Raw genomic sequence first — 14,067 nt, 5'->3', positions numbered from 1 at the left:
GTGGCAAGAGTGAGACTCTGCCCAGCAAATTATCTTTGATACTTCCATCATAGCTAGGGAGCTTCTTGTCCCTCCCTGATGGTTGATGTAAGCTACAGTCGTGATGTTGTCCGACTGAAACCTGATGAACCCCCGAGTTGTCAACTGGGGCCAAGCCAGGAGGGCATTGAGAACTGCTCTCAATTCCAGAATGTTTATTGGCAGGAGACTCTCCTCCTGACTCCATTGTCCCTGAGCCTTCAGAGAATTCCAGACGGCACCCCAACCTAGAAGGCTGGCGTCTGTTGTTACAATTGTCCAGTCTGGTCTGCTGAATGGCATCCCCCTGGACAGATGTGGCCGAGAAAGCCACCATAGAAGAGAATTTCTGGTCTCTTGATCCAGATTCAGAGAAGGGGATAAGTCTGAGTAATCCCCATTCCACTGACTTAGCATGCACAGTTGCAGTGGTCTGAGGTGTAAGCGTGCAAAGGGTACTATGTCCATTGCCGCTACCATTAAGCCGATTACCTCCATGCATTGAGCCACTGACGGGTGTTGAATGGAATGAAGGGTGCGGCAAGCACTTTGAAGTCTTGTTAGCCTGTCCTCTGTCAGGTAAATCTTCATTTCTACAGAATCTATAAGAGTCCCCAGGAAGGGAACTCTTGTGAGTGGAACGAGTGAACTTTTCTTTTCGTTCACCTTCCATCCATGTGACCTTAGAAATGCCAGCACTAACTCTGTATGAGACTTGGCAGTTTGAAAGCTTGAAGCTTGTATCAGAATGTCGTCTAGGTATGGAGCTACCGAGATTCCCCGCGGTCTTAGTACCGCCAGAAGAGCACCCAGAACCTTTGTGAAGATTCTTGGAGCTGTAGCCAATCCGAATGGAAGAGCCACAAACTGGTAATGCCTATCTAGGAAGGCAAACCTTAGGTACCGATAATGATCCTTGTGAATCGGTATGTGAAGGTAAGCATCTTTTAAATCTACAGTGGTCATGTACTGACCCTCTTGGATCATAGGTAAAATTGTCCGAATAGTCTCCATCTTGAACGATGGAACTCTTAGGAATTTGTTTAGGATCTTTAAGTCCAGGATTGGTCTGAAAGTTCCCTCTTTTTTGGGAACCACAAACAGATTTGAGTAAAACCCCTGTCCCTGTTCCGATTGTGGAACTGGATGGATTACTCCCATTAACAAGAGCTCTTGTACGCAGCGTAGAAACGCCTCTTTCTTTGTCTGGATTGTTGACAATCTTGACAGATGAAATCTCTCTCTTGGAGGAGAGTATTTGAAGTCCAGAAGGTATCCCTGAGATATTATCTCTAGCGCCCAGGGATCCTGAACATCTCTTGCCCAAGCCTGGGCGAAGAGAGAAAGTCTGCCCCCCACTAGATCCGATCCCGGATCGGGGGCCCTCAATTCATGCTGTTTTAGGGGCAGCAGCAGGTTTCCTAGTCTGCTTGCCCTTGTTCCAGGACTGGTTAGGTTTCCAGCCTTGTCTGTAGCGAGCAACAGCTCCTTCCTGTTTTGGTGCAGAGGAAGTTGATGCTGCTCCTGCTTTGAAATTACGAAAGGAACGAAAATTAGACTGTCTAGTCTTGGCTTTGGCTTTGTCCTGAGGCAGGGCATGGCCTTTACCTCCTGTAATGTCAGCGATAATCTCTTTCAACCCGGGCCCGAATAAGGTCTGCCCTTTGAAAGGTATATTAAGCAATTTAGACTTAGAAGTAACATCAGCTGACCAGGATTTTAGCCACAGCGCCCTGCGTGCCTGAATGGCGAATCCTGAATTCTTCGCCGTAAGTTTAGTAAGATGTACTACAGCCTCCGAAATGAATGAATTAGCTAGTTTAAGGACTCTAAGCCTGTCCGTAATGTCGTCCAGAGTAGCTGAACCAATGTTCTCTTCCAGAGACTCAATCCAGAATGCCGCTGCAGCCGTGATCGGCGCAATGCATGCAAGGGGTTGCAATATAAAACCTTGTTGAACAAACATTTTCTTAAGGTAACCCTCTAACTTTTTATCCATTGGATCTGAAAAAGCACAGCTATCCTCCACCGGGATAGTGGTACGCTTAGCTAAGGTAGAAACTGCTCCCTCCACCTTAGGGACCGTTTGCCATAAGTCCCTTGTGGTGGCGTCTATTGGAAACATTTTTCTAAATATCGGAGGGGGTGAGAACGGCACACCGGGTCTATCCCACTCCTTAGTAACAATTTCAGTAAGTCTCTTAGGTATAGGAAAAACCTCAGTACTCGTCGGTACCGCAAAATATTTATCCAACCTACACATTTTCTCTGGTATTGCAACTGTGTTACAATCATTCAGAGCCGCTAACACCTCCCCTAGTAATACACGGAGGTTTTCCAGTTTAAATTTAAAATTTGAAATATCTGAATCCAGTCTGTTTGGATCAGAACCGTCACCCACAGAATGAAGTTCTCCGTCCTCATGTTCTGCCACCTGTGACGCAGTGTCTGACATGGCCCTAATATTATCAGCGCACTCTGTTCTCACCCCAGAGTGATCACGCTTACCTCTTAGTTCTGGTAATTTAGCCAAAACCTCAGTCATAACAGTAGCCATATCCTGTAATGTGATTTGTAATGGCCGCCCAGATGTACTCGGCGCTACAATATCACGCACCTCCCTCTGAGCGGGAGATGTAGGTACTGACACGTGAGGCGAGTTAGTCGGCATAACTCTCCCCTCGTTGTTTGGTGAAATTTGTTCAATTTGTACAGATTGACTTTTATTTAAAGTAGCATCAATACAGTTAGTACATAAATTTCTATTGGGCTCCACTTTGGCATTGCAACAAATGACACAGGTATCATCCTCTGAATCAGACATGTTTAACACACTAGCAAATAAACTTGCAACTTGGAAATACAATTCAATTAGAATAATATTAAAACGTACTGTGCCTTTAAGAAGCACAGAAGATCTATGACAGTTGAAAATTAATAAATTGAAACAGTTATAGCCTCAATCCTTGTAAACAACACAACTTTAGCAAAGGTTTAATCCCATTAGCAAGGATAACAAATTCTGAAAGCAGGAGACAAATTACAGAATAAACGTTTTTTATCTCAGTCAAACTATAATTCTCACAGCTCTGCTGAGAGAAATTACCTCCCTCAAAATAAGTTTTGAAGACCCCTGAGCTCTGTAGAGATGAACCGGATCATGCAGGGAATACAATGAGTTGCTGACTGAAATATTTGATGCATAGTAAAAGCGCCAAAAAACGGCCCCTCCCCCTCACACACAGCAGTGAGGGAGAACAGAAACTGTCAGAAAAACAGATTAAGCAACTGCCAAGTGGAAAAATAGTGCCCAAACATTTATTCACACAGTACCTCAGCAAATGAAAACGATTTTACATTCCAGCAAAAACGTTAAACATAATCTCTAGTTATTAAACAGCTTTATGTATTTCTTACAGTGTAATTCTAGTGAAGTACCATTCCCCAGAATACTGAAGTGTAAAGTATACATACATGACATTATATCGGTATGGCAGGATTTTCTCATCAATTCCATTGTCAGAAAATAAAAACTGCTACATACCTCTATGCAGATTCATCTGCCCGCTGTCCCCTGATCTGAAGTTTACCTCACTCCTCAGATGGCCGAGAACAGCAATATGATCTTAACTACTCCGGCTAAAATCATAGCAAAACTCTGGTAGATTCTTCTTCAAACTCTGCCAGAGAGGTAATAACACACTCCGGTGCTATTTTAAAATAACAAACTTTTGATTGAAGATATAAAACTAAGTATAATCACCATAGTCCTCTCCAACATCCTATCTAGTCGTTGGGTGCAAGAGAATGACTGGGAGTGACGTAGAGGGGAGGAGCTATATGCAGCTTTGCTGGGTGAATCCTCTTGCACTTCCTGTTGGGGAGGAGTAATATCCCAGAAGTAATGATGACCCGTGGACTGATCACACTTAACAGAAGAAATAAAGTTTTATGGTGACTTGTAATGGCGGTGGTAAGGAAATAACGGTACAGCTCCATTTTGCGCGGTGTGTACGCTACGGCTATACCGCACAACTTGTAATCTTGGTCGTAGGTTACCATGCTGCTTGGAATATTTCACCAGCATCGACACCCATTGAGACGCTGCCTTTAAACAGTAATGTCAGCACTTTAATATTTTGTCAGCTTTCTCAACAGGGACAGATGCCTTTTGAATATCTCGTCACCTTGTGGCACTTTCGATCATCAGGGCCTAAAACAGAAGTTAATAAAGTAAATTTGGCACTAAGACAAAATTGGAAATATTAAAAAATTGCACAGCCTGGTGAAAGCTTAATTTGACTTCTTTGTCATTTTAAAGGTATAAAAGTAAGAGTATATTTTGTAATATGTTTTCAACTAGTGTTGTCTTTTTCTGTACCATGCGGGTCAGCATCAACCAGAGTGAATATAGGGATGTAAAACTTGTCCCACAGCTTCCGGATAAACAGCCTGGTGTTCAGATCAGGAATACCTTTTCCCTGAGAATTAAAAAGACATTGTTTTTACAACAATAATAGAACTATGTGCATCAAAGATCAGGTCACTAGTGCACTCAGATAGTAAAAAAGTCTTACTGTGATGAGGATGCAGGGGCCACATTTGATACAGAAATCATCATCTAGAAACCTCTGGAATGTGGCATCCTTTTCAATTATAAGGATGAATTTTGCATGTGTATTCATATCTGCAGGGTTAAGGTATAAAATATCCCCAACAGTTTTTTTAATAAATATTGAAAAAATGTAATTAAATATAAAATATTAAGTGGCAAAAATGTGTTAGTGGTTAACCTGTTAACTGGGTCATTTCTAGATTACATCCTGGAATGAACAGCATTTTTTATAAATCTGAAAAGGAACCTATAGATTGTGGCTGCTTTCCTTGTGGGAATGAAATGCAAATTATATCTTTTTTCCATACGTGAAATGGGAACTCAACTTGCTCCAGTGAGGAGGCATTTTTTTTTTTTTTTTTTTAAATATTTTATTGAGGTAAGTAAAATATACAACATAGGATGTAGACACAATTTCAATTTCAAATATTCTCCAAAGACAGGTTACAGAAGACATAACAGTTCGTCATCATAAAAATAGAAAGACCTTGTGAATATCATCACCATTATATAAACTATAAGTTTAACCCAGGAATGAAATTATATCAGTAATACCTCTTTTTTAATGTATATCATTATGAAACCTCCTCAAAAAGGACAGGCCACTCTTGGGCCATGAAATATGACAACACTTAATGGAGGTAATTTTGTGAAGGCTGAAGCCACTTTTGGGCTTCATAGAACAGGAATACCATAACTATGTATATGTAAATCAACAACAAATTGTGCTACAATTTCCCACTCAGATGGGTTTAATAAACTTCCGGAGTGTTTTGTTATCCTTGGTCAGCACTAAATTCCCACCATTTAGTTCAGGATCATGAAACTAATTAAGAATATGGGGTCCTCAGAACTTGATATCAGATATAGGGTGTACCAGTATGCCTAAATTAGTACTGTTAAATAGCGGCCTGTGTGACCTGGGAGCTATTTCAGCAGGAACCTTAGGGAATTTATTGATTATGGCAACCCCGGAGGGAGATCATCTGAAAATTACTACAAGACCAAGCAGCACATGGTTAAGAGCAAATATAGTCATGATAATAAACCTAATATTTATACATAATTTGATTACTATTAAGAAAGAAATACAAAACTATTTTAAACTTTAGGAATGTCACTGGCTCAATGTCTTTCAATAGAAAGCACTCTTTTAATGAAGTGAGAAGTCTCCAGCCCGCAGATGAGTGCTCTGCACTGAGACCTCTCATTAACAGCCACTGTCCCTCTAGCTTATAGAAAGGAAAAAAAGAAGCAGATATAATGATTTTGCCACTAGAGTCCAGTTCTCAGGAGTGGGTCTACTAGTAAACGTAACATACGCCTGGGCTATGAGGCTGCACCCCCAGATCATCTTTCATATCTACCCCACTCCGTGTCTGTCAGCTGGCTTCACGCTGGCTTGTACGATGTACATAGAGTAGAGAGACTGCTTGAAATTTCTCCGCTGCTGTGGCATTAATAATCCGTTGTAGGTAGGAGTTGGTGCGAGCTCTCTGTGGGCTGTGCATGTAGCTTCGGCACAAACAGGGAATCTGAGGTAACAACCATGGTCGCAATAATAATGGTTGCAAGACCCAGGTCCTGATCTGGAGTCCTTGGGACCAGTGAATAATGTGCGCTCTAGTGTGAGTCCGTTAGCCCTGTCCGAGTCACATGAAAAGCTGCGTCTCTCCTCACCTCCCATTTCAGCTGCCTCCGTTTCTAGTAGCTCTGGGCCAAAATCTGTTAGCTGGCTGGAGGGCGATGCAGCGATGGATGAGTCGTCTAGTTTCTCAGGAGTCACCACAGCCGATATAGAAGTAAGCAGAGTTCCTTGCTGGCTGGGACTTGCTGAATGCCGTGAAGTGACCGAGGAGGGCCCCCCCCTGCAGGCCCCCCCGGACACATCAGGAATCGGGCTACTATCCTCTTCTGCCAGAGTGCAGCCGGTTTGTACATTATGTGTTCCATTGAAAAGGTCCCCTCCAGTGAGTATAGCACAAAGATCTCTCTCCAGGTCTCTGCGGTAGTCATGTAGAATGCTGTACATACGGGCCTCCCATCTAGCCAGAGCCTCCATCTCCGCTCGATAGGTAGCGCTTCAAACAGTATTATTGTTGATTTCTTCTAAGGAGTTGGTTGGTATTCTAAATATCCTTTAATAGGATCCCGTGACCCCGGTAATGGGGGGGGGGGGGTAGTAATGCGGCAGCCCCAGACCTGCGTTCCGTGGTTCCCACAAGGCTTTATGTGTGTAGTAATCTCACTGCGTTGATGCAGTTGCTTGCAATATGGCTGCCTGGCCTGTGAGAAGGTCTGTCACGCAGCTGATCTCAAAGAACATTGGTAAGAACGTAGTCAGAACATCTGCCCCTGAGGTATATCAGGACTCAAACCTTATAATGGTGCAGTCTGATAAATTAGGAAGAAGATTTTGTAAATTTGCTATGGATAATCTACACGAAAGTAGCTGAGTCCTCAAGAGCTTCATTAAGACACATCTTGCCGCTTTGAGAATAGGCTCCGCCCCCCGAGGAGGCATTTTTAAATGAAAGATAACTTATCTCCAGTTAACAGATTACAAAAAGGGTTAATCTCTTGGATAGAAAACAGAGAAGGCCACACTCAATTGTATATATACAGTATCTCACAAAAGTGAGTACACCCCTCACATATTTGTAAATATTTTATTATATATTTTCACAACACTGAAGAAATGACACTTTGCTACAATGTATAGTAGTAAGTGTACACCCTGTATAACAATGTAACTCTCTGAGGATCTGAAAAAAAGAATTGTTGTTCTACATAAAGATGGCCTAGGCTATAAGAAGATTGCCAAGACCCTGAAACTGAGTTGCAGCACAGTGGGCAAGATCATACAGCGGTTTCACAGGACAGGTTCCACTCAGAAAAGGCCTCGCCATGGTCGACCAAAGAAGTTGAGTGCATGTGCTCAGCGTCATATCCAGTGGTTGTCTTTGGGAAATAGATGTATGAGTGCTGCCAGCATTGCTGCAGAGGTTGAAGGGGTCAGACTGTCCGTGCTCAGACCTTACGACGCACACTGCATCTAATTGGTCTGCATAGCTGTCGTCGGAAGCCTCTTCTAAAGATGATGCACAATAAAGCCTGCAAACAGTTTGCTGAAGACAAGCAGACTAAGGACATGGATTACTGGAACCATGTCCTGTGGTCCGATGAGACCAAGATAAACTTATTTGGTTCAGATGGTGTCAAGCGTGTGTGGCGGCAACCAGGTGAGGAGTATAAAGACAAGTATGTCTTGCCTACAGTCAAGCATTTTGGTGGGAGTATCATGGTCTGGGCCTGCATGAGTGCTGCCAGCACTGGGGAGCAACAGTTCATTGAGGGAACCATGAATGCCAACATGTACTGTGACATACTGAAGCAGAGCATGATCCCCTCCCTTTGGAGACTGGGCCGCAGGGCAGTATTCCAACATGATAACAACCCCAGACACACCTCCAAGACGACCACTGCCTTGCTAAAGAAGCTGAGGGTAAAGGTGATGGACTGGCCAAGCATGTCTCCAGACCTAAAACCCTATTTAGCATCTGTGGGGCATCCTCAAATGGAAGGTGGGGGAGCGCAAGGTCTCTAACATCCACCAGCTCTGTGATGTCATCATGGAGGAGTGGAAGAGGACTCCAGTGGCAACCTGTGAAGCTCTGGTGAACTCCATGCCCAAGAGTGTTAAGGCAGTGCTGGAAAATAATGGTGGCCACACAAAATATTGACACTTTGGGCCCAATTTGGACATTTCCACTTAGGGGTGTACTCACTTTTGTTGCCAACAGTTTAGACATTCATGGCTGTGTGTTGAGTTATTTTGAGGGGACAGCAAATTTACAACGTTATACAGGCTGTACACTCACTCTCTTTTTTCTATGTGATAGTGTCATCATTGGAATGCTCAGTTGAGTAGCCTTAGTACTGGGCACGAGAGTGCTTGTTCGTTTCCTATCATGCTGTGGGAATTTACTGGTGAACATAGATTTGTGTTGGAGATACATAACCATATCACATGAGCGCTTCTTCACAGCTAGGCAGGTATGGAAAGTTTATACCTTTCAAGTAATTGTCACGTATTGCAGTGTTACTGAGTATATTGTAACTTTGACAGTGCAACTAACAAGTGATCTATGTTGTATAAGATATAAAACTACATTTGCACTGTTGTAATTTCTGTGCAGCTTTATTTAAGATAACCCAATTTGAATTTATGTGGAATATAAGTGGTGCATGTCCTTAAGTATATCCCTTTAATCTCTTGGATGCCAGACAAAGCTGTAACCTCCCATTCTAGCATCCATCCCTGGTAGTAATATTGCCTATGTTATTGATAGAGAAATTATGTCCATAGCAAAACTGTGGTCATGCCAACATCCTGGCTATGGTATAAGGCAGCAGCGATATTGCAGTCAATTACAATTTTCTTTTAAAATGCAGGTCTAGATTGCAAGTGGAGTGTAAAAATGATAGTGATATGAAGCACTAACATCGCTAGAGCTCAATACATTGCTCTTCCATTTTACAAGTGAAAAGTAAAATGTTAGCACTCTAGCAAAAGCTTAGGGTGCTCTAACATCTGGAGATCCGATCGCACGACCGGTCAAAATCCCACACATAATAGACTTTAATCGGATGTGCTACAGGCAATCGCTTGAGCAATATCCCAAAGATTAACAAATAAACAAAACATTTTTAAATGCTGCAAAAAATACCCTATGCTGTTATATTAAAATTGGGATCACACAATATGGCCATACTCTGCTTAGCCAGTCACTAACTTACAAGGTATTCTTTAATTATTGGAAGATGGTCAGTCTCCCTTTTTTATTTTAATCCACAAAGATTGTTTTAGTACACCTTACAAAAAGAGTTTAAATACATATTTGAGAGTACAGCCAATGAGACCAAATTGTTAACACAAAACAGGGTGTATTGGCCCACATCCACTTGCAAATAAAACAAAGTACCTGAAAAAAAAGGTGCTGCTGTTATAAAATTGGGATCTTAGTCTCACAATATGGCCATATTCTGCTTAGCCAGTCACCATCTTACAAGGTTGACTGGTCCTAACACTACAATACTTTGCCTTTTATGGGTTGAATCATTTCTGTTTTTTCTCTGTATGATAAAATGAGACTCCCTGGCTTTATATACAACTCCAATACACTGTCATGAGTACACCTGAGCTTGGGTGGGGTGCTTTAACCATTGGAAGATGGTCAGTCTCTCTTTGTGGATTTGTATTTAAAAAAGAAGGGAAACTGACCATCTTCCTATTCATGTAACCCCTTTGCTCACTCGGCAAGGAAAATAATGATTTGCATGGGTGACATTACCCTATTGTCATCACAATACACCACGTGTTAGAAAGCTTGATGGAACTACTATTAGATTTAATGGAGGTATAGTTACCACAAAAAATGATAAATTGCTTCTTTATAATAAATATCAGTGGTTGGGTGGCGCTATGTATCAGGCAATAGCATTTACAGTATTCAGTTAGAGATACTGAACAAAAAAGGGATACTTTATAAGCACTCAGAGTTAACCCCTTTTAGGTATTATGTATGTGTGTGTACATCATAAGTGGTTTAAAACATAAAACTTTATTAGAACATAATTAAAAATGTGGATATTAAAACTAAAATGCTAGAAATAAATCAGCTTATATCAAACTGGAGTTACTCAAATAATGCATATCACAGTAGAGTTGGATACTAAGTAATGGTAATTAATTAAAATATTAGAGCAACTCACAGAAAACCCCGGTTGGAGTAACTCCAATATAGTGAGATTTTATGATTCCTCATAAAAACTACTAATGGCTCTCGAGATATACTGTAATGTGGCAAATACGCAGACATTGAATTCAGCTTAAATAACCTGCCCACTATGTGGATGGTAATTATTTGCAACCATATGATACAATTATCGTTACAATAAAATTGCTCAAAAATAGGAGGCTATTACTACTGCAGGGGACAGAATAACAATACTACTGAATATATATGACTAGTGCAGCTTCAACACAGCTTAGAGGCTATCTATATTAAATAACATAATTTATGTAAGAACTTACCTGATAAATTCATTTCTTTCATATTAGCAAGAGTCCATGAGCTAGTGACGTATGGGATATACATTCCTACCAGGAGGGGCAAAGTTTCCCAAACCTCAAAATGCCTATAAATACACCCCTCACCACACCCACAATTCAGTTTAACGAATAGCCAAGAAGTGGGGTGATAAGAAAAAAGTGTGAAAGCATATAAAATAAGGAATTGGAATAATTGTGCTTTATACAAAAAAATCATAACCACCACAAAAAAGGGCGGGCCTCATGGACTCTTGCTAATATGAAAGAAATGAATTTATCAGGTAAGTTCTTACATAAATTATGTTTTCTTTCATGTAATTAGCAAGAGTCCATGAGCTAGTGACGTATGGGATAATGATTACCCAAGATGTGGAGTCACTAGAGAGGGAGGGATAAAATAAAGACAGCCAATTCCTGCTGAAAATAATCCACACCCAAAATAAGTTTAATGAAAAACATAAACAGAAGATTCAAACTGAAACCGCTGCCTGAAGTACTTTTCTACCAAAAACTGCTTCAGAGGAAGAAAATACATCAAAATGGTAGAATTTAGTAAAAGTATGCAAAGAGGACCAAGTTGCTGCTTTGCAAATCTGATCAATCGAAGCTTCATTCCTAAACGCCCAGGAAGTAGAAACTGACCTAGTAGAATGAGCTGTAATCCTTTGAGGCGGAGTTTTACCCGACTCAACATAGGCATGATGAATTAAAGATTTCAACCAAGATGCCAAAGAAATGGCAGAAGCTTTCTTTCCTTTTCTAGAACCGGAAAAGATAACAAATAGACTAGAAGTCTTTCGGAAAGACTTAGTAGCTTCAACATAATATTTCAAAGCTCTAACAACATCCAAAGAATGCAACGATTTCTCCTTAGAATTCTTAGGATTAGGACATAATGAAGGAACCACAATTTCTCTACCAATGTTGTTGGAATTCACAACTTTAGGTAAAAATTCAAAAGAAGTTCGCAACACCGCCTTATCCTGATGAAAAATCAGAAAAGGAGACTCACAAGAAAGAGCAGATAATTCAGAGACTCTCCTGGCAGAAGAGATCGCCAAAAGGAACAAAACTTTCCAAGAAAGTAATTTAATGTCCAATGAATGCATAGGTTCAAACGGAGGAGCTTGAAGAGCCCCCAGAACCAAATTCAAACTCCAAGGACGAGAAATTGACTTAATGACAGGTTTTATACGAACCAAAGCTTGTACAAAACAATGAATATCAGGAAGATTAGCAATCTTTCTGTGAAAAAGAACAGAAAGAGCAGAGATTTGTCCTTTCAAAGAACTTGCGGATAAACCTTTATCTAAACCATCCTGAAGAAACTGTAAAATTCTCGGAATTCTAAAAGAATGCCAAGAAAAATGATGAGAAAGACACCAAGAAATATAAGTCTTCCAGACTCTATAATATATCTCTCTAGATACAGATTTACGAGCCTGTAACATAGTATTAATCACAGAGTCAGAGAAACCTCTTTGACCAAGAATCAAGCGTTCAATCTCCATACCTTTAAATTTAAGGATTTGAGATCCTGATGGAAAAAAGGACCTTGCGACAGAAGGTCTGGTCTTAGCGGAAGAGTCCACGGATGGCAAGAGGCCATCCGGACAAGATCCGCATACCAAAACCTGTGAGGCCATGCCGGAGCTACCAACAGAACAAACGAGCATTCCTTCAGAATCTTGGAGATTACTCTTGGAAGAAGAACTAGAGGCGGAAAGATATAGGCAGGATGATACTTCCAAGGAAGTGATAATGCATCCACTGCTTCCGTCTGAGGATCCCGGGATCTGGACAGATACCTGGGAAGTTTCTTGTTTAGATGAGACGCCATCAGATCTATTTCTGGAAGCTCCCACATTTGAACAATCTGAAGAAATACCTCTGGGTGAAGAGACCATTCGCCCGGATGCAACGTTTGGCGACTGAGATAATCCGCTTCCCAATTGTCTATACCTGGGATATGAACCGCAGAGATTAGACAGGAGCTGGATTCCGCCCAAACCAAAATTCGAGATACTTCTTTCATAGCCAGAGGACTGTGAGTCCCTCCTTGATGATTGATGTATGCCACAGTTGTGACATTGTCTGTCTGAAAACAAATGAACGATTCTCTCTTCAGAAGAGGCCAAAACTGAAGAGCTCTGAAAATTGCACGGAGTTCCAAAATATTGATCGGTAATCTCACCTCCTGAGATTCCCAAACTCCTTGTGCCGTCAGAGATCCCCACACAGCTCCCCAACCTGTGAGACTTGCATCTGTTGAAATTACAGTCCAGGTCGGAAGCACAAAAGAAGCCCCCTGAATTAAACGACGGTGATCTGTCCACCACGTTAGAGAGTGTCGTACAATCGGTTTTAAAGATATTAATTGAGATATCTTTGTGTAATCCTTGCACCATTGATTCAGCATACAGAGCTGAAGAGGTCGCATGTGAAAACGAGCAAAGGGGATCGCGTCCGATGCAGCAGTCATAAGACCTAGAATTTCCATGCATAAGGCTACCGAAGGGAATGATTGTGACTGAAGGTTTCGACAAGCTGAGATCAATTTTAGACGTCTCTTGTCTGTCAAAGACAGTCATGGACACTGAATCTATCTGGAAACCCAGAAAGGTTACCCTTGTCTGAGGAGTCAATGAACTTTTTGGTGAATTGATCCTCCAACCATGATCTTGAAGAAACAACACAAGTCGATTTGTATGAGATTCTGCTAAATGTAAAGACTGAGCAAGTACCAAGATATCGTCCAAATAAGGAAATACCACAATACCCTGTTCTCTGATTATAGACAGAAGGGCACCGAGAACCTTTGTAAAAATTCTTGGAGCTGTAGCTAGGCCAAACGGTAGAGCCACAAACTGGTAATGCTTGTCCAGAAAAGAGAATCTCAGGAACTGATAATGATCTGGATGAATCGGAATATGCAGATATGCATCCTGTAAATCTATTGTGGACATATAATGCCCTTGCTGAACAAAAGGCAAGATAGTCCTTACAGTTACCATTTTGAACGTTGGTATCCTTACATAACGATTCAATATTTTTAGATCCAGAACTGGTCTGAAGGAATTCTCCTTCTTTGGTACAATGAAGAGATTTAAATAAAACCCCATCCCCTGTTCCAGAACTGGAACTGGCATAATTACTCCAGCCAACTCTAGATCTGAAACACAATTCAGAAATGCTTGAGCTTTCACTGGATTTACTGGGACACGGGAAAGAAAAAATCTCTTTGCAGGAGGTCTCATCTTGAAACCAATTCTGTACCCTTCTGAAACAATGTTCTGAATCCAAAGATTGTGAACAGAAT

General features: G+C 41.2%; 1 protein-coding gene across 1 annotated transcript in view; it reads right to left on the bottom strand.

The window, feature by feature from the left end:
• Positions 1-14,067, bottom strand: part of SPO11 (SPO11 initiator of meiotic double stranded breaks) — a 435,933-nt gene that overhangs the window by 127,173 nt on the left and 294,693 nt on the right. Inside the window, 2 exon segments of the mRNA XM_053715996.1 lie at positions 4,400-4,499; positions 4,596-4,705. Of these exon segments, the coding sequence (XP_053571971.1) occupies positions 4,400-4,499; positions 4,596-4,705 (210 nt within the window).

This window comes from Bombina bombina, chromosome 1 (assembly GCF_027579735.1).
Source record: "Bombina bombina isolate aBomBom1 chromosome 1, aBomBom1.pri, whole genome shotgun sequence".
NCBI lineage: Eukaryota > Metazoa > Chordata > Amphibia > Anura > Bombinatoridae > Bombina > Bombina bombina.
The sequence above is the reverse complement of the archived record's forward strand: the minus strand, read 5'-3'. Positions and strand labels throughout refer to the sequence as shown.